Source organism: Erithacus rubecula (assembly GCF_903797595.1).
Source record: "Erithacus rubecula genome assembly, chromosome: 17".
NCBI classification, from domain to species: domain Eukaryota; kingdom Metazoa; phylum Chordata; class Aves; order Passeriformes; family Muscicapidae; genus Erithacus; species Erithacus rubecula.
In genome coordinates this window covers 10020638-10041879 of record NC_136669.1, presented here as the reverse complement: position 1 = coordinate 10041879, position 21242 = coordinate 10020638, and the positions used below count along the sequence as shown (strand labels likewise).

The window sequence follows — 21242 nt, the reverse complement described above, 5'->3', positions numbered from 1 at the left end:
TTTCTAGACAATCCCCAACAGGGTAGTGCAGACTATTTTTAATGCAGCTCCAAAATCATCCAATCTGCTCAACAGGGTAATTGCAGCACACTTTAAAGCAATTAGCCATTTTAGTATCATTTTCAGTTCTCCTCTGCTATATAAAAAATCCAGAAAAATCAATTACCTAATGAAAGTTCTGTTTTAAAAATACATAAAGGAAAAACCCAACCAATTTGTCAAAAAAATATAAGAATGAGCCCTCATTTCTGTTTTTCTTACAATTACCAGTTTCTAGCACATGTAAATCCCTTTTGAGTCTGGTAAAGTTATCATTAAAATTTGCCTTAGTATCTAACCAGACATAAATGATACCTGTGTTTTACCTTTTCTCATACAGTTTATTCAAGTTTGCTATCAAGATAAGCTTACAAAAATATTCCACTGTATTTTTATAACTTAAAATTCTCTTGCTTAAGAAATGCACAAAGCTGCAATGTCTCTTATCAAATTAGTATTTATTTTGTTTGGATTTTTAATGTGGAAATGAATACATTTCCTGCATCTACCATTTCTTCACTGTACATTTTTCAGCATTTGATTAATGATTATCCTGGCATATGATCATTCATACCCTAAACAGTGGATTAAGACTTTCCAAGGAGTACAAGTACATCCTAAGCCCACTGACTACTCCAGAGCACCACACTGCTGTTCCAACATGTATTTTAAATGTCCAGGTGGGAATAAAAGGAAAGATAATGTTTTAGGGAGGCAGTGTTTATTCTTTCTGCTGCCTAAAGAGGAAAAAGGAAAGCAGTACTGACCCTGCTGATTGAGAACAGCAATCCTGGCCTATCTGAGCAGACTCCAGTGAAGCAGAATCTCAGTTTCCAGTAAAATAGGTGCTCCCAGACAAAGGTTATTAAGCTGAGTGCCATGGCTGCTGCAAGCATATAAAACACTCCTGCCATGTTGTCGATGTCCAGCTGGCTGCTCATGACTTCATTCTTCTCGTTGTGACAAATACCAGTCAGCCACAGGGTTTCTAACTCTTCCATTTCCCCTAGGGAGAGCAAGGAGTCAAACCAGTTAAAATGTAAAAATCACTGCTCACAGTATTCGAAAGTCTTTGCAAGTTTAAAAATACAGCACTATTTAATGCTCCATTCGTGGAGCACTGCAGACCAGCAGTTGCAAATATAGCAGATTTCAACTCACAGCACCCTACTTTCAGATGTCCTCAGATTTCATAAATTACGTGGGAAGCTGGATGCTCTAGAAAGCAGGATCTGTGGTTTAGATAGAACTTTCTTCTGCCTGCTGTAACTATTAGCACTTGTTATGGAGAGTGGAAGGAGTTAGTACAGAGCTGGGACAGGCTGCAGTGATCAGAGAGACAGCTCATCAGAGAAGCACCCAGACCCTTTCATGCCCCCTCTTCCCCTACACTTGTACCCCCCATATCCACTCTGACCCCTCCCTTTGGCCCTTTCCTTTAATACCACAAGACAAATTTCACAAATTCTTTTAGAATGTGCCATGAGAAGTTTGTTCTTTTCCATGTGATCCATGATAACCTTATTTCTTCTTCTCAAATGAGCTGCAGTGCTGTTGCTGAAGCTCTCCTGACACATCTGGTCTCTGCATTCATCCCTGGCATCTATTCCCTTTTGCTGCTGCCATTCCAGCTTCTTGGGCAGCAACAGAAACACAAACAACCTAAAACTGAGCATTTCTGATTCTGGCTGTGCCACATCCTTATTGCCATTAAAACTCTTCATTTACTTAAAGTTAATGAAGCAAATCCACTCCCTCCCTCTCTTGTGTATTCTTAACTTTGAAAACATGTTTCACAGATGAGATTTGGCCTCAGATGAAGGACACTGTCACCTAGCAGTGGTTGTTCCTGCCAGCATGGACAGAGGTGGGCAAGAAACTGCAATTGTTCCTGCCAACAATTTTTTTCTTGGTTTTTTTTTTTTTTTTTTCATGATTTACTATTTTTCAAACATTTAGTGCTGTTCTTAGTGAAGCACTGCATGGGCATACAGGTCTTTTCAATCTCTTGGGATACATTCAGCTGAGTAATTTTATTATGATTTTTTAATGTCATAAACTTCATTGTCTCTAGAAAATACAGCAGGCAATGTAGAGGGCCAAAAAGAACAGAATTGGTTGTCTTGGTGTGTTTTTCAATTTAAGATATGCCTTCAATATGGAGGAAGAATTTCCATGGTACAAATCCCTAATCCTTAGCCAGTGATTAGGGAATACATTTTCAATATTATAATTCATACATCACTGGAAAAAAGAACAGAAAAAATGGCTAGAAGCTGTATTGACATTTCAGCTACCTTCAAGCTAGACTAGAAGATCAATGACCTGCTGTGCAAAAGCATTTTGCAGGATAGAGTGCCAGGGCACCAGGAAAGCTGCAGCCCACAGATAATTTGGATGTGAGTTCCAATTGGAAATGGAACACAAGACGGTGATGGAGAAATTGCTTCTCAGAGAATGTGAATGAAAAACTGAAGTAGAAAGGACAAGTTCTGATGCACTTTTGCAAAGGCATTTCACAAATTTGTAAGAGGGATTATTCGGTCCCTAGCTAATTCAGAGTTTAATTTTGTGCTTGAAGCACGAATTGAACCTCTGCATCTGCAAAAGGCAATGTGTCTTCTCCCAAATTACAGTGCTCAATCTTCAAAATACCTAAGAGCATCCCAAAGAAGAAAGTCAATCCTAATGAATCTTTAAAAATCTTCTAATCCAGGACATTGGGACAATAAATTATTAATTGTAACAGTATAGATATTGCACACATAGATAATTGGGGTTCATTACTGCATTTCCATATCTTAGAACATTTGGATTTCTTTCATTCTGCTAAACCTCAGTGGACTGTTTCCCTCATCTCTCTTTCAAGTCCTCCCCTTGGTCTGTGAATAAAACTCACAGAGGCTTTAAGAAGAAAAGAGCCCAAGTCCAAAGAGAGCAATATTCCTGGTCTGTGCATTAGTAGCTGAAGCTCTGCCAATCAGATCTCATTACTTCCCACAGGAAAATTCTCATCTCCCATGATTGTCAGGCATCAATTTGATTTGACTGCTCTGCCCTTTCACTATTCATAACAAAATTCACGAAGGAATTTAAACCTCTTTTTTATTACTGTTTCCTCTGTGTTTCTTTCCCTTTGGCATGTACATCTAGAGTAACTATTGATAATCCAGCAACCTTTCCAAAAACATCCCAACAGAGATGAAATAAGCTTGTTTTGAGTCAAGATAAATGACAATGCCCTGGCAAGTAAAGAAGAACAAAGCATCCCAGAGCTTTGAAGATCCTGCTATTGCAATATCCCCCCATAATATCTGAAAATTACAGCAATCACTGATAACTAATGCCCAAAAGGAATCCACATTTTTATAGATAGCAAAGCACTGTGGATCATGGGATTGTCATATCCATGGAATGATGCTATCTGGGAATGGACATATTAGGCTGATAATTCTGGTCTCTCCATATAAAACAGTTGCCATTTCTAGTATATTTTTATACATGTGCATATATATTTTTCTGTGTGCACACAGAAACACAGACAAAACTGGTAAGAATTTAACTGTAATAACTTCAGCATAGCTGACCCTACAAAACTGGCAAAAATGTCAAATCTTCTAATTGCTTTTCCTGCCCATTACACTTTAAACCAGATATTCACAGAAGCCATAACATTCTTATTACTAAATCCTCAGGCATGAGAAACTTTTTTATCTATGGTGTCAAATCATTCCTTATTAAAATCTGTCACTTCCAAACTTGGCCTGGAGTTTGAATTCAAAACATTGAACTGTGAGGCTAGTTATAATTTGGTTCAGAAAATGAATTAATTTAAAAGAATAAAGTCTGTTTGGAGGAATTCTGTCCTTCAAATCCTTTTGGGTGGTCTGACTTTTGAGCTGAATGTGTAAGGTGATGACACCTATAGCAATATATTACACTTGGCAAATTTAAAGGCCAGCAATTTGTGATTACCAGGCACTGGAAAGTTCAGTCATCCCTGTGTGTGCATAATACTCATTAGCAAGTGGAAGCTCCAAATATTTCATAAAACAGACTTTGGAAATCTAAGTCAGCAACCTCAATATCCGTAAATGCCAGGCCTCACTGAACTCAGCATTAATGGAGTTCAAGCCTGCATCCAATGGGGGGTCTCAAGTTACTCATAAAGATTAATCAGACTTATTTTAAGGAGTTTTGTTTTCACCTCAGGCACTTACTAAAGGAAAGTAATGCCACAATCATTTCCTACCTTCATTCATGTGTGGACTAGATTAATGTGTAAATAAATAGTTGCAGATCTCAGCAGCAAAGTACATCATGACAATAGCACAGGACCAGAGAATGAAGAGTCACAGTGTATTTAACAAAAAAAAAAAAATAGTGGTTTTCTGTTTAACACATCCACAATCTATTTAACCTGGAAAACTCACAAATGCCTACATGATTCCTGCACTAAGAGATATTCAAAATTCAATATCACCATATCATAAAAGATCTGCTTCATTTATAGTGCAACAATGAGCACAAACAAGTGCTTTAAAAATCCATAGTTAAAGCAATGTTGAGTATCTGCAGTATTCATTCAAAACACACTCCAATAAGTTGCAACATTTCAGCTCTCTCACTGGTAATTCAGCACTATTTACAATGGGTTTAGGTTACAGTGCAAACTGCTCTGATCCCTCTCTGCTCCTCCTGGGTTTGTTCTGTGCTGTGGAGCTCTCTGCTCTGGCTGCTATTTGCATGGAAACGTGCCAGTTTGCCATTTGGCCTGAATATCCCACAAGGGCCTTTATTTCTACATAAACTCCTCTGGCCTATTTCACATGTTATCATCCTGGGAAGCACTGATCAACTGCCCACTGTGTCCCCCAAACAATTTTGTCACAATAAAAATTTCATTATCCAGACACAGAAACAATACGGTCTAAAGGGCAGAGTTACATGCTTTTCCTTATCAGGGTGCTTTGCAGGCTGTGCCACCTCTCCCTGGCTGCTCAGCTGACACTGCCCTTTTGCAGTCTGTCACTGGCTCCTGAGATGTGTCAGTTCTCTGGGACTCTTTTAGGGGGGTTACTGCTCTCCCCAGATTATTTTTGTTTCCATGGCGCACAGGCACCTGCAAGTACCTGAGCACTGGAACCCCAGTGCTGGGCACACCTGCAGCACACTGCCAGACCCTTCAGCAGCTGTATCAGCAGCTGCAGCTGCACAGGCAGTCACCCACCCCTGGCTCCAAAACACATTGCCTAGCACCACTGAGAGCTGTCTGGGAAAATTAATTCTCCCATATATTGTGTTGTGTCATGCATTGCAACCATCCCTGCTTGGTGCAGTCTGCACATCCTGGGCCAAAGGAGGAGAGGATGTCCAAAGGGGAAAGCAGAGCTGCAGCCCAGCACCCTTGTTGCTTTGGTGTTAAGTACAGCAGACCTCTGGTGTCAGCACCTCCCTGGGATTGCATAAGGCACGTCCAGGAGCAGGTCACTGGCAGATCTCAGCACATGTGTCACAGCAGAAGGTGCCAAAGGAGCTGGCTGCTGGTGGCAGTGACAGGGGCTCTGTGCAAAGCACTGCCCTGAGGCTCAGCCTGAGCAGTCAGCACAGCAAACTGGCCTGTACTGAGTAGAGATGGTGAACAGGAGGGTTGAATATATAGACTCACACTGGTCTGATGTAGGGCATCATCTTCAAAAGACCCTGGCAGCATTGACAGAATCATCTGATTATTCAGGCTGGACAAAAGGTAGTTTTCAAATTTAGGGACAGACTGTTCTGTATTTACTCTAGTAGAACTCCCCCTAAGTGACAAAGAAGGATAGCACCCCACCACTTGGGGACTCTAAAATAAAAGGGTGTTTCCCTCCCTGAATAGCAGGGTCGGCAGCCAAATGGGTTGATGTGCATTTGGTTCAATAAACTCATCAATTCCAATTTGACCCAGTTATATGATCCATACAGAATGTTTCAGAGATGAGATTATATAAAAGCACAGCAACTTTTCAAATTCAGCCTGGATCCCCCAAAACAATCTCTCTTACTCTTATTTTCTGAGTTATTTCCGCCTGTAAAAATAGCAAGAGGAACACAGATGACTGACAGCAATAAACTTACTGAGCTAATGACTCCACTCTGCATGTCCCCATTAGTTAAGGATGAATTAACAGAACTGCTAAGCACGACTTTCAATATTACAATCCCTCTAACTCTTGTTCAGCTACACAAACGCCCTCCACTTATACACTCACACTCTTCAGTCACATTTGTTCCACCCACTGCTTAAGGAGGACACTAAATATATAAACAGAAAATCACTGGGATTGTGGGTGTATTCTGCCTGAGCAGCACACACTGAAAATATGTCCTTATAATCACATACGTATTTCCTTCTTGGGCTTTAACAGCCTGTGTGAGTCACACTGCTACACTTCCTTAGAATCTAGACAGTGATTTGGAAGGCTTATGCTAAAATATGAAAAAAAAATAGCAAAGAGCTTTCCCCTTCCAGATGTAAGGGGGCAAATCTCATTTCCACAGTTACCTATTATCCCTAAGGACTGGGAAGCAATTATCCACCCAGGAAAACAATTCTTAGTGTACTAAGCTGCCCTAAAAGCACATGAAGATTAACCAGAACTGAAAGTTATTAGGAAGGGATAACAGACTCTGGAAACTCAGACCAGAACCAGTTTTCTTCATGTCTCTGATTCTCTAATTGCTTTAAAGTTTCCAACTTCAAGGGTTAAGGGCTTAATGCAGCTGCACCATCTTCCCTCTTCCTGGAGATCTCTTCCCACACTGTCTTTTGAACTGAGCTCTTAATCTGCAGGTAGTGCAATACATTACAAATACCTCAGATGAGCAGATGCATAACCTGGCCAGCTGGCTGGTATTCTCCAATCCTCCCCAAAACTGTTCTCTTTACTCAATTGCTTTCTGATCCTTATATCCAACCATTTCTGCTGCCACAAGTGTTTAATCCCTCTCTTCTGCTGAATCCCTCACAGCTAAAGGCTCCTTGCTGTCTTTCTCTCCATCTCACTCACACTCAGAACCCCTCCTTGTCTCAATTCTGAAGCAGCTTTGTCATTTGTAGTTCAATAATCTCATCTTCTCACAATTAAAAAAAAAAAAAAAAAAAAAAAAAAAAAAAAAAAAAAAAAAGAAATGGGAGAAAGACTGAAAGAAAAAGAGAGAAAGAGAAAGCTAAATTCTCCTCACTTTCTATGCTCCAGTGGTTCTACACCAAATCCTAGAGACAGCGCTATGGGTTTCAGAACCAATGCCTCGCAAATGATTTTGCAGGATATTTTTAGAAAAAGTGCCACTCTTTAAATGGCCCAAGCCAGAGGAATATCAGCAACCCGTGGGCCTGCAGAGAGTTGCCCAGAGCTCCATCTGTGGGAGCTGGAGCACGGGCACTTTCCCCAGCGCTGCTGCTGGATGCTGCTGGCCGTGCCCCAGCCCCTGTGCACAGCAGGGACAGCTGCCAGCACCCTGTGCTGGGGACATCAGCCTGCCCAGCTGCTCCACAGAGGCTCAGCAAAGAAACCAAGCACGGATCATGAGATTCCTCAGCACAGGCATTTCTGTTCTGACACATTCCTGTGGCTGTGGGCGGAAGATCCAAACAAAATGATGGAGCTGTTTCTTAGCAGCCGTATCATTTTAGTTGCTTCTGAACTCCTGGGTGCTTCTTTTTCTCAACAGAAAATTGATATTCTGTGTCTCAGTAAAAATATTTTTATTTCTCTGTTAAAAAACAATGGAATTTTCATCTTGTAACCACAGCAGGACAAAAAAGGCAGCACAATCACCACTGGGCTTTAGAGAATCATCCCAATGATCAACTATCTTCAACAAAGCTGCAGATGCTAATCATCAACTCAAAGTTTCTGCAGATAATGAGATGTGCTGTACAGACAGCAAAAAGAACAAAGCCAGAAATTCAACAGCAATGCACTTCACTCATATCCCTTATACAATAAAAAGCAACTCCTAACTCTTTCTGTTAAAAAGATGCAGAATGCCAAAGCAATTAATCTTATACCAACAGCTGCCTATTCATCTCAGCTTCCCATGAGCAGGGTTACATATGTGAACTTAAACAGACTAAGGGATGAAACCTTTTGAGCATAATTATACTTTTCAGACAATTACGAAGTTATTCTTTAAACTCCTCAGCAATTCATTCCCATCATTCTTTCCTCTGTCTCTTTTCCTCTTTGTTAGAGTAACAAATTTGGCATCTTGTAGCCTTCATTCTTACACTGAGACTTCAGAGCTGTTCTCACAGTGAGATTGATAATTGGACTACCCAGTAGAACTATCCTCAGGCTGGGAACACTATTCATGTAGAAACATACAGGTAAACTACCCAGTCAGACTGAAGTTATCCCTAATGCAAACCTACATCCCTCTGTATTTACTTAACTTTTTTTCCCAGTGCCAACAAGATTAAAAAGAGGGTTCAAAGTCATTGGCTTTAATGCAGAAACAGCATCATGCTTTGAGGAGTATGAAAAGATGCCCCTGCAGGAACAAGCAATTAATTCTTCAGTTGTATGTTTTACATCAGCAAGGAAGGGGGAAGAGGTTCCTATCTACTGCACCAAATATTTATTTCAATGTGTAAGTGAACTGGCTTAGATAGAAGAATGGTATAGATGAAGCAAGGGAAAAATCAAATGAGAAAAATCACAGGAGAAAGACCTGCAGAGGACATTGGAAGCTCTAAAATACATTTCAAAAGGCCATTTCAGTGCTAGGTAAATGTAAAAAAGATATGAGATCATGGCTTTTTGTATGAGCAATCAGATATACTCTTACACAAATTACTTGCTCTTATCCAAGTATATAATATAATCTAAAAAGGTTTTTTCTCTTATTAGCATATTATTCATATAAAGAAATTGTGTTTGTTGAATGCATTAGAATTTCTTTTCTTGTAGTTACGGAACTCATTAGGTTTACAATCACTCACTGAAATTATTCCATACCCTGATGAATGCTGATTACACATACTGAAGAATGATTTAACACTACTTGGGGCTCTGCTGTTTTACAGGCTTAGTCTTTGAGAATAATACATTCTACAGAAGCAATACACGTGAAGGATTTCTGCCTTCATTTGTGTTTGCCTATTTATTTAAACAATCTCATTCAGGCTCCACTGGGGCTTTCCCAGTAGTACTCTCTTAGGATGAAACTTTCCCCCCAACCATACTTGCTCTCAATCTAGAGAACTTCAAAGAGATTTTTAGTGATACAGCAAAGTAATGTTGGTGTGAACTCTGGGTTCACCCCTTCTAGTTCACCAAAACAGAGTAAGTGCACAGCTAAAAAGATTATCCATCGAACTACTGAAGTTAGACATGGATTACAAAATCAGGTCGAGCTAGTTCCGGGCAATTACTCTTTACATTTAATTTCTTGGTGTTTAGTTCCAGTTCACCTGCAATGTACTTTGTAACTCAGTAGAAGAAATGTCATTGTTAAGGCTTTTTTGATGATTTTTTTCCTTTTTTTTTATCCCACATTTGGTGGAAATGCAATGGTAGTTGGGGTTTTTTTTCCTGAAAATGGTCATCTAGACCTGTGAGACAATAAAGTGAGAAAGGTACAAAACAGTACTGGGGTTAAAAGAAACATACCTACCATAATTTCCAGACATCATATATGTCCAACTACTATTCTCTTTTCTAGAGCCCACACCATTTTCTGAGCAAATTTAGGGATCCTTCACAAGAGAAAAGTAATGTAAGCAAGGGTGCAGACATTTCATAATGAGGTTTCATGCACCTGGGTGTTCCCTGTATCTATTGCTATTCTGTATGTAAGTCCAATGGTCAAAGTGCAAACACAGGGTAAGACTTTTCACAGTTTGCTCTCACACTTTGTCTTGTACCTGATAGTCAGATTTGAGGTGAAGCATAGAAATGCAGCACCTCCAGTATTTTGAAGAGCTTTTTCTTGAATATCTTCAAGTGCTTTCCCTTCTATTTAATTTATTTTCATTGCTGTGATTAAATTTTTTGCCTTGAATGAGAAGTATCAAAAATGCTGAAGGAATAAGCATGAAGGAAATGCAAAGTGAAAGGAATGAAAACCCAACTGTTGCTCTGGCTACATCTACAGGGGTTAGCCCACACTGAGAAAGACAACTTAGATCCTCCTTCAGGCTACAGAAGCTTCTTCTTCTTTAGTATGGGACCAATAATTCAACTTCTCTGATTTAAAATGGCTCAGAATTATAGCACCTAATAATTCCTAACAGGATTACACAAACAGAAAATAAAATTCAAGAATATGTGATTATTTGAAAGGCAGCCACTGCAAGTCATCTAGCCCTTTCTTCACCCAAATAAGTGAGGTTTGTTCCATGAGCCTCTCTAAATCCAACAGATGGATATGATGACACTATTCTTCCCATATATACACCAAACAAAATGCATCAGTTGTGATGATGACACCTCTTCCAGTTGTTAGTGTAATAATAGAAGTAAAACCCATGTGCTGGAAGACTAACACACTCATTGTCTGCCCCACGAAAATTAGCATCCTGGGGTTTATGGAACAGGAGGCCACTATGCTCAGTTCTGCTCTCTGCCATTCCTATGGCACTGAAATTCACCATTCTTACCCTCACTTGCTCGTTACTGGTGAAATCAAACCCATATTCATCATCTGATAAAGACCTCTCTTTCACTGATACAGAAATGCCAAGTCAACACACACATGCATGTAAAAAACCAAATTACAGATTATATAATGCACATATATTCCAATCTGATAGAGGATTTAATCAGTCATACCACAGAAAAATTTTAATTACCATATCTCTATTTACTTGCACAGATGAAACACGAAGCTTTCTATAATCAAAAAGGAGTTCATACCCTATGTGAAGACTGAGTCATCATTGCTGTTTTCAAATATATCAAAGATGTGCAGCAAGTTTTCTACTGCAGGGCAGAAGTGCCAAGAGGATGTAGAGTTCTTCTATTTTGTGTTAGAATAAAAAATATTTGTTTGAAGTACAATGAAACAAGTCACCCTAATTCAATTTCATAGGCATTCTTTTACCAGAAGTTTGAATGAATCCATCCTAGATTAGGAATCACTCACATCGGCTCAGAACTCAGCTAAACACTTTTTAATAGCAGAACAGTCATGCTGAAACATAACTCATCTACCAAGGAATTGCTCAGAGACAAAAATAAGGGAAATAAATAAATGTATAAATGCTCTCAAAGTTTTACTTTGTGATGTATATGAAAGCACTTTCTGAAAATAGAGGCCAATGCCCTTGGCAGTGAGCTGAGTTAGAACTGAGTGGAGAAGAATTCCTGTCTCAGCACCAAGAAGTAATTTTACTTTGTTTTACCTTTTTTTTTAATTTTAAAGACTTCAAGAGAACAGTACTAGCAGGCTCAGAGCTGCTAAAACTGAACAAACTGCACACACATAGAGGAAGAAGAGAAAGGAAAAAAGCTTGGTCCTTACCATCTCCCACAAACTGAAGGAGGGCCAGATCAATCTGTCTCTTCCAAGGTGATCCTTTCTGGAGAGCAATCCCATAGCCAGTAGTGGCAAAGATGTACCCACTGCCTATTGTGACAAGTTTGCAGCCTTCATCTCTTCCAGCCTTGTAATTCAGCACTGCTGCATCATAGATGAAAGCATCCAACTTCCTGAAATGAAAGAAAACATTTTACAAACCAATCATTAGGGACAGCTGTTGTCATACTTCTTTTGTCCTTGATGTTGGGACCCTGTTGAATATCATATGGACTCTTTGATATCATTAATTACATATCCTGCTCTGCTGTATCTAAAATTAACAAAAGGCATCTATTTTAGCGAGGGGAAAGTAGGACACATAGTTTTGCATTTCTATTTTAAGGGATGCTGTTAAAAAATACTGAGCAGGAGAAACCAGTCTACAAAATGTCTTGCCCTGGTATCTTTGTATCTTTGCTCTCAGTATGGATAATAAATATCTTGAGATGCAAGATGTTCTCCAAAACCAACGAAAATGACAACAGAGAACCGAGAACTGAACAATAAACAATGGAAAATTTGTTTATTTAAAATACTGAAGGAGACTGAAAATGTTCAACAGTTTTGCATACACACCCTTGTTTTACTTCCCTTTCCAAAAAAAAAAAAAAAAAAAAAAAAAACAGTGGAGGTGGAGGTTAAGTCCTTGATAAGACAAGGGAAGATACTGAAGCATATCACATAGAGCTACCTAAATCCCACTTAAATATGATAGAATATGACTTAAATGTGACTATTCATAGTTCCAAACATATTATTTGTGTATCTGGAGCACAGGAGGAAGAAAGGAACTAATGAAAAAGTTTAGGCCTTTAACCCCATCTACCTAAAAATGGAAGAATAGGATAATCCCATTTTCCAAAGAAGACAGGGAACACAACAGGAGTGGAAAACAAACTCAGTAAAGAAAGGAAAAGAAGCAATGTCCTCCAGGGATACCTTCTCAGAAGCACTGTAAAGCAAGTTATAAGGCAGGTGCATGGATGTTTCCCCAATGAAGGCAGTGAAAATGCACATGTAAGAAGAGGAGGCCATTTGGAAGAACAATCACTTGACAGCAGCAGATCACAGTCAAAGAAAAGGCATTCTTATACTGCCAGAAATTCATATGCAAACTTCAAAAAGAAATAGATAAAACTTTATTTTGCATTACTGCCCTCATCTGCAGCCAAAACCTTTTAAGATTTGTACTACTTGCACAAAAGCAACAGCCTACACTACTGCAAGAGGTGAAAGCTGTGGGGCCTCAGCTCCAGCCTCACTGAATGACACAAAACCAAACCACGCCATTGCCAGTGACACACCCTCCCTTCCCAGCATCTGTGCATCCCATAGGAAGCAGGAAGGACACAGCCACACAATTGGATGGTGTGGGGGATAGAGCATCACTGTGCAGCACTGCTGGAAGATCTGATGGGCTGCAGCTGGCACAACACTGCCCACCAACAGTGGGGGCCTGTCTCCATGGGAAGACAGCTATAAAAATAAATGTATTGCAGCACAAACAGGTACAACAGCATCAGCTTCAATTACATTATATCAGCATGCACCAGTTGTGAATTCTGTTGTTATGAAGTCTTGGAGTCACACTTTCTACTAAGCTTAAATCAGTTTATGCTGATAAAGCTTTTAATTTATATCCACAGAATGGAACAAGACCTAGACATACCACATTTTTACCAGTGACAGAAAAAAAAAATCCCCAACAAGCTTTCATGTGTATCATGATTCAAAGTTTATTCATAAATAATCAATCAACAGAACCCTAAATTTTTCAGAACTGTAAGATACCAAAAATGCAGCACTTAAAACCTGTGTTTATCTCATGTTAAACCAAGAGGAATACCAGGAGAGAATAAAGTTGTTGGATTTTGTCTGTTGTCATGAAAAAGTGAAGCTCCTGTCACTAATCACTGTTTTTATTGCTTTCCTTCAAGGATATTTATCCCAACAGTCACCATTCAAGTCTTCTAATTGAAATTTAGTGAAGTGGTTAATTTAGAGTAGAGATGGTTCATGCGACCATTAAAAAAAGTTGAGCCATCAGTACTTTTGCTTTTCTCCTCTTCTCTGAAATTCACTTGGTGTAACCTTCAGTTTTAAAAGTCAGATTAACTCCACTAATGCTCAAAATCTGGTTTCCTCCTTCCTTTAAATGGATAATTTAATATGCAGAAAATCACTAAACATCTGGTAGGCGATGTCACAAATTCAATCCATACATATATCCAAATAAAACATGGATGGCTACATGGTACTGGGGGTAATTAAACTGGAAAGAGCCAAGATGGTGCTGGGGCATTACCCAAGTCTGCAGACCTCAACATAAGATCAGAATTTTCTAAAAGATGGGCTTTGGTGCAGCACTTCAGAGACTATCTTTGCTTGTATAGAAAACAAAAACAAAAATCTGTATCCTTTGGGTAGGTTCACAATGGAAAAAGCCCCCCCACAAACCTGCTTGCTGTACCCTCAGGATATTGCAGCTTTTCTGATCTACAGCAGACAGTTACCAAAATCAATACAGCCAGGCTCACACACTGACATCTGCAGTTATCTGTGGGGAAGGAAGGACTCTGCCCCTCTCAGAGGATGTCACAGCTCAGGGACTGGGAGGTGTTGCTCTCTCCATGGGTACAGACACTGCTGCAACCAGACAACTTAAAACACACTCTGGAATTTGTCATCTGTTTATTCTGGGATTTACAGTTTTGCAATGCAAGCACATGAAACACATGCTGTTAAACACAGAGAAAATATAAAGAGTCAGCTATTCTTCTGTCAAAACAGTCTCAGTCAAAAATGAAAAGGAAAAAGATCTCTTTGCTAAAGACTCCAGGGCAAAAGTCTTGTGCTACCTCAGAAATTGCACTCTTCACATGCAGTTTTTCTCCTTGGTTACTGAGCACTGTAGCAAAACCTTGGGACAGAAAGACAAAGCACAGTCAGAGTTTCACTGCTGTGGAAGCACCTCCCCAGTTCCCCAGGAGTCTGGGATCAGTGCAGTGCTCACACATGGAACAGGTTCTGAGGATGCAGAAGGATTTACTTTTGAGGACTTGCTCTATACTACTCCTATAAGGTCACAACAAATCCCATTACACAAATCAATTTAAAAACATGAGGTACTTTTCTGACAGATGCTGAGAGCTGAAGGTTCTGCTGTCAGCAGCTGCCCAATGTCTTAACTGTAAATCAAAACTGGATTGCCTTGAAAAACTCTTGGTGTCCACAAATACAAACTTATATTCAGAATATATTTTCTGCATTTCCAACATAACTCTTATAACCTCTCAAGGCTTAATCATCTCTTCCTCGTATGCTGATTGCAGAAGTAGTGTTCTGCAAAGCTCCAGAACACTCTGCACCCCTGCAGCGTGGGCAGGGAGGAACAAGCCCCAACTGCAGCTCTCAGATTTTAGGGGACCCAACTTTCCATTACTAGGAGGTGAATTTCTGACATTCCAAAATTTTAAGAACCTTCAGATAACTATAAACATTTCTCAATTAGTGTTTCCAAAAATGGAGACAGCGGAATCTGGGCAATTCCAAAAATGTGACCCTTTCTGAGCTGCTTGCAAAGCTGGCAGTGAGATCAGCCCTGGAGGAAGACAAGGCAGGGATGTGTGCAGGCCAGAAGGCTGCTGGGAACACAGAGGGCTTTCCTTCCTGCCAGGACTGTGTGGGGAAAGGCACAGCTGCTGTTTTGCTGGGCTTTGCTGGAAATGCCAGGCTGGGTGCACGGCAGGGACTGCTGCACACAGAAGCCCATCCTTTTCATTCTCCAGGACTGGAAGCCTGGACCTCCAGCCCTCCCTGCTCTTTCTACAGACTCTGGTGAGCCCCAGGTGTTGATTCCTGTGGCAGCAGACCTGCAGTGTGCTGCACAGCTGAGCATGCTGCTGCTGAGGACACAGCCTCAGTGCAGAGCAGCATCCACACTGAGCATGGACCACGCACCCAGAGAGGCTCCAGCCTCCTGCAAGCCTCATGCACTAATGAACTATTCACTTACTAATGAACTATTAACTTGTCAGCTCAGTGCAGCCACACCAGGAGCGAAAAGCACTGTCACATTGTGGAGGTTTAAATAAACTGGTAAAAAATATTAGAGAGTTAAGAGAGAACTATCAAATCAAGAATGGGAAAGAATCACAAGTGCCCTGAGCTGGTGAAACAGGCCAGGCACCTGCAGCCAGTGCAGGGGGGCAGCACCACAGAGCTGTGACTCATCTGAGCAACAGCAGCTCTGCAAACTTCCTCAGAACCACTGCAATAATCCTGGCTAGAAGGAAGAATAAACAGTTTGGAATATTTATATAACAGTGACTACAAAGGCAAATGTTCTTCATACCAAGGGGAAAGGGGGTGGGGAAAATTTTATCCCACAACATCAGAGAACATCAGGTGCTATGAAATCATGAACTGGAATAGTTCTAGGAAAACCCAAAAGGGCATTACTGAATGTAAGAATTTGAAGTGGGAGAAACATGAAAAATAAGTGTGGACAGTCCCATAACTAAACATTTATGATTCATCAAGAAGGATAAGAGTTGAAAAATCAGAATAGCTACTGCAAAAACTCATTCTCAAGCAGTGCTGCACACATGCAAAATTGCCTGCATAGAGAAATTTTAAGTTAGAGGAAAAGGTACAGAAAAGCAATTTCAGAAAAGATGAAAATGCTTCCCTATAATTTTCCTCATCCTCATTATTGGCACAACTTTTTTATAAAATTCCTATGATGAAAACTGAAAAGGAAGATGAGGCAAATCTCCTTTATTAGTCACTTTACAATAGAAGTATAACACAGTTGAAAAATGTTCCTTTGCTTCCTTAACCAACTACATGATCCTTCAATGATTATGTTCTCTTGATTGAATGAGAAGTAAAAATTTAAAATGACAATCTGCTCAGTAGTTCTGGAGCCACAAGGACATTAGGCAAAAAAAAAAAAAAAAGAAAAAAAAAAAGGTGTCCACTTAAGGCTGGATTAAATTTAAGCATGTATTTTTACAGATCACCAATAGCATTGTTGGGAAGGCAGCAAGTGCAAAATACTGTCTGTAAGAGCTGATGGATTTTCATCAGAAACTTTCATTTCATCCCTTTATTCTCCACAGAAGAGATAAAAGAAAGTATGCCAAGAGTGAGCAGTGAGGGACAGCATCATTTGTGTCACTCTGTGTCCTGGGGATCCAGTGCTGAAAGGTCACTATGGAATGACACAGCAATCAAAGGGAAAGGATGCTGCTCTGAAGATGAGGCTTCCATGAAATCTCTGAAGTGACACTTTGATACAGCTGGAGCAAAGGCAGATATTTAACCTTTAGCATGTTGATTTCTCTTACAGTTTTGACTAAAATTCATTTCAGGTTATCTGATGCACTTCATCACCAGCAGTGACTTTATCTTTCAGTACATATTCAAATGGCTCCTCACAGAACTGAACTTCACACACACTAAGTGGATTTCTTGACATCTTGATATTGCCCATTCATTAGGGGGAAATTGAACAACCAGCCCCTGCAACAACACAGGTCAGCAAAGTACAACCCAGTTAAATGAGCTGATGAGCACACAAGGAGCTTTCAGCTTTTCTCCCAACTCAAATTATCCTCACTTCAATCTTCACACAGGAAACACAGACAAAATTGGAAAGAGCAGGGTCTGACAGACATTAACAGCACCAGGAGAGGCTGTGGAGGCTTCACCTCACCTGTCAGGGCAATCCCAGCTGAGAACCTCCCTTGGCTTGGTCACCTGGATGGGCACACTCACCCTCCTCACTCAGGGGAGCTCCATCCACCCCCTCTGCACTCCCACCTTCCCAGCCCCTGAAACATTTCCCTTAGCAACAAACTAATGGAAAATTTAGTGAGCCTTTATGATTAATTTATACAATGGAAGATTGTCCCACTTCATATCTCAGAAGCCAAGCCAAGAAGTTTTTGCAACACATCAGTTTATCAAAACACAAAATTTGAAGAGCTGAGTGGGGGGAATATATTTTTAGATTAAAGGTTTTGTCCCAGTTACAATAGCATAATGAAGGATAAATTCAGCATGGCTCACCAAGTACCTGATCTCAACCCCAAAAGAAATGAAGACTAAAACTCAGAATAGCTTCTGAAAAGAATAAGGGATAGATGGCACACAGCTACTTCCACCTGCTTATTTTATTTCCAGGCTATTAGTAATATTTAGAGATATTAGACTAGCATAGCCTTAAAAAGTTATAATGGAGACAAAGGAAGTAACCTTTGGGGAAAAGAAAAAAAAAAAAGGCAATAAGAAAAATAAAAAAAACCTCCAGGAGAGCATTCATGTACTGAGTAAAGTAACTGGAAATAAATTATTGTAATTTTTTTTCCTAGAGTCAAATTTCTATGCATCAGGTAAACAGGAGAAAGAGAGTTGTTTATTTTTCTTTCTTTAAAAAGAAATGGCAAAAGAAGCAATCTTCTGACCATGAAGAAATTCCCCAAAATGTAAGAATTACAAGAACATGAGAATAACTGCATTTCCTGAAAGGACAGCAAGTTCTGGGGAAACAGGAATCAGCCATCAGAAAAACTGATGCCAGAAAATCCTGCCATGAGTGGAAATGCCATAGGAGTCTTTATGTCTGTGCTGGCAGCTTGTAGTGCTGAACTCTGCTCACTTCAGCAGTAAAAGCAGGAAAGCTGTGCTCATCCTTTTAAGATACTAGATTTCAGAATTGATACTGGAGTGAAGAGATCCCTCTGAAAAATGTTCCTACATAAAACAGCAAATCTAAATGTTTTCACATCTCTGCAGCTCTCTGGCACAGGCAGCAGCTGCCCAATTGCAAACCAGCTTTCCAATTCTCAGCTTGTGTGGCTACAGCTGGAACATCCATTGGAAATCATTCCCTGCTGAGCAAAATGCCAAAATGAACATTAGAGTGAACACTGAAACATATATTAGATTAAAGCACCACAGAAAGCATCATAATGTAAATTGAAATTAAGTTACCCCAGCCATCTGATGCCAAATTAAATGAAGTTATTGATTGCAGAAGTTGTCTGAACTTGGTCAGCCAGGACAGAAAATCCTGAATGGGCTAAACTGTTTAGCAGAGCTTTTTTTTAACAGAAAGTCAGAAAGGAAGCCATTATTCACAATTTTTCTCCTTCAGACAGTTTTAAGGGAAGTGTATTTGTATTTGTATAATAATTTAGTGCTTACTGTCAAAACTGATAGTGATGAGTAGACACCCTGGAGCACAGCAAACATCTGTCTCTCCCAGGTAGTTCAGGATCTTTGCTCTGTGACTTTGATGCTTCCCCTGTGTTTGTATGATGAGACCCCCATACACAGTGCTCTCTCTCCATGTACCCTAACAGGTGTCCTGGAGGCTTGAAAGCAATAAATTATTATGACTACAGATATCTCATGCTGCCTACAGGCCTCTTCCTCTTTCCCTCAAACACTCTTCAGAGTTAACCATCCCTGGTAAATTCTTAAAAATTTGGTTAAAGATTTGGACATTTCTGTGAGTTCTGGTTGTGAGCTGCTATTGTATCCCCATGAGAATAATGAAGTGCTTTTAATGAAAAATGAAAATATATAATTTTTCTTTCAAACAGACAACTTGTCTCACAGCTTGCCCTCCTCTTTTGAGGTGAGAAGGTATGAACCACAAAAAAGAACAAAAACTAGGAAGCTTTTCCTTTGGTGAAAATTTTGATGACAATTTTCTGTAAAAATTCTGTAAAAATAAAATTAAAATATTGAAATTGGTTTTGCATTGAAGTGGAGAGATGTCAGCTGGCTTCCTAAAAGACAAGTTGTGCTTGATTTTAACTTTAGGCACATCACTAGCTTAATTGGCAGTCCTAATTAGCAGTAGCACCTGCTGGGCACAATCCCAACTGTGCTGCAGCTGAGGGAAGCAGGGATGTTTGCCCCCTGGTCATGCCTGTGCCACGCTGTAGAAGCTGCCAGCTCAGCCTCTGACCTGGTTGTATTTGTTCAACAAATAACAGAGTGTGCAAAGCTGTGAATTGGATAATTTATAATCACTGTGAGAACAACAAAAATCCAATTCAGGCCAATAAACTCACAGATGGGGTTAAAAGGCCATTAGGGCCTTTTGGGGTCTTGTCCTGCACTCTCTCAGCTTAGTACTTTAAAATTCTATAAAACATGTTAATAATTATGTTCTTTTCACATGGGAGAGTGAGCTTGCAGGGAGAAAATAACTGCACATGCCATTTGCTTCCAGGTGTTTCTGCTGGCATTGCATCTTGTCATTACAGGATGCTAGGACACAGCCATCACGTGTCCCTTCAAAGTGGCAGCTCAGGACAGCCTGCAGGCCAGGAGCAGCTCACAAATCATGGGCATGGAACCCTTCCCATCTGATAGCCCAGCACAGCTGAGGCCATTCCTGCTGTGGCTGTGGCAGTGCAGACACACTGACACCACAGCAGCTCTGTCATTCCATCAGCATGCCAGAGAGGATGGGGAATAAGGTGCTCAGCTGATGTGTAACACAAGCATTGCTGTCTGTAGCAGGAAGGCAGATGAAGTCCCCAGTAAACCTTAACATCAAGTCCCTGAACATACAGTCACAGCTGTGGCTGGCAATAAAAGCTGTAAAGCACTCATGACAGCCAGGGGATCTGCAGCTGCACAGGGGCTGCTTGCCTGGGGAACACCAGGGACTCATTCCTGCAGCAGCCTTGAAAGGAAGTGATGGGCAACAGGCAAGCAAACACCTCCCATTTTATCCCTACAGTAAAAAGAGCCTCTCCCAATTAAATTTTCTCATTTCAGCCATTAGCAGTTAAATCCTAGACTATATGCCACTGTAGATGTGCTGGGGCAAAGGTGAGAACATGAAATGCATTTCCAGTTGATTACCATTGCAACTTCTCCTCTTGACAGTTTTACAGCCACAAATAGAAACACTGCGTGCAAACTCAGGGGCTATGACCTCATACAACCCACACCACAGAACTGCAACTGGAAGGTTGCTTTGCCTGCAAAAAGATGGTATTACTTAACTATAATCTCTTCAGGAAAAATATAGCCAGGCAAACAGAAGGAAGCACACCCAAAAAGCCACTGCAACATAACACAATAATTAACAACTTCCTATTTGGGAGCTCATTCTCTCCTCAAGAAGCACAATCAATAGGATCTGTCTGCCTGGTACAGAGGGTTCCAGAAATGTAGATCAATTAAATGCAGCATGGACAGAAATGCTTGCAATGGGTTTTTAAGGCTGTGTTTGATCAATAAACATCTCAAGAGCTCTGGCAGAGCCGGACGCTCCCACCAAGAACACATTAGCTAATGCCTTGGAGACTCTGCTCTTCTGAGAAATGCCCAGGGCAGCAGCTGCCATTTCTGCTCTCATTAAGGAACAAAACCCCACAAAGCCCTGAGCTTGGTCCTGCCTAAGGAACAGTCTGAAACTCTGCACGTAGCACAGCACATGTGGACCACCTGATCCCTTAAATGCATGACATTTAGTGAAAAACACAAGAACACTTCTTGACAAGCTTATAAGATCAAGATTACTTTCAGTAGCTAACTGCACTGGATGAGGGACAATATTTTGCCATTTTGAAAATTGTTAAGTAGTACTTCAATAACAAGATCTT

At 40.3% G+C, this 21242-nt stretch overlaps 1 protein-coding gene across 1 annotated transcript in view; it reads right to left on the bottom strand.

Annotated features, from left to right (window-relative positions):
* The window catches only part of GRIN2A (glutamate ionotropic receptor NMDA type subunit 2A), a 151977-nt gene that overhangs the window by 7318 nt on the left and 123417 nt on the right, over positions 1 to 21242 (bottom strand). Inside the window, 2 exon segments of the mRNA XM_079320716.1 lie at positions 807 to 1045; positions 11548 to 11735. Of these exon segments, the coding sequence (XP_079176842.1) occupies positions 807 to 1045; positions 11548 to 11735 (427 nt within the window).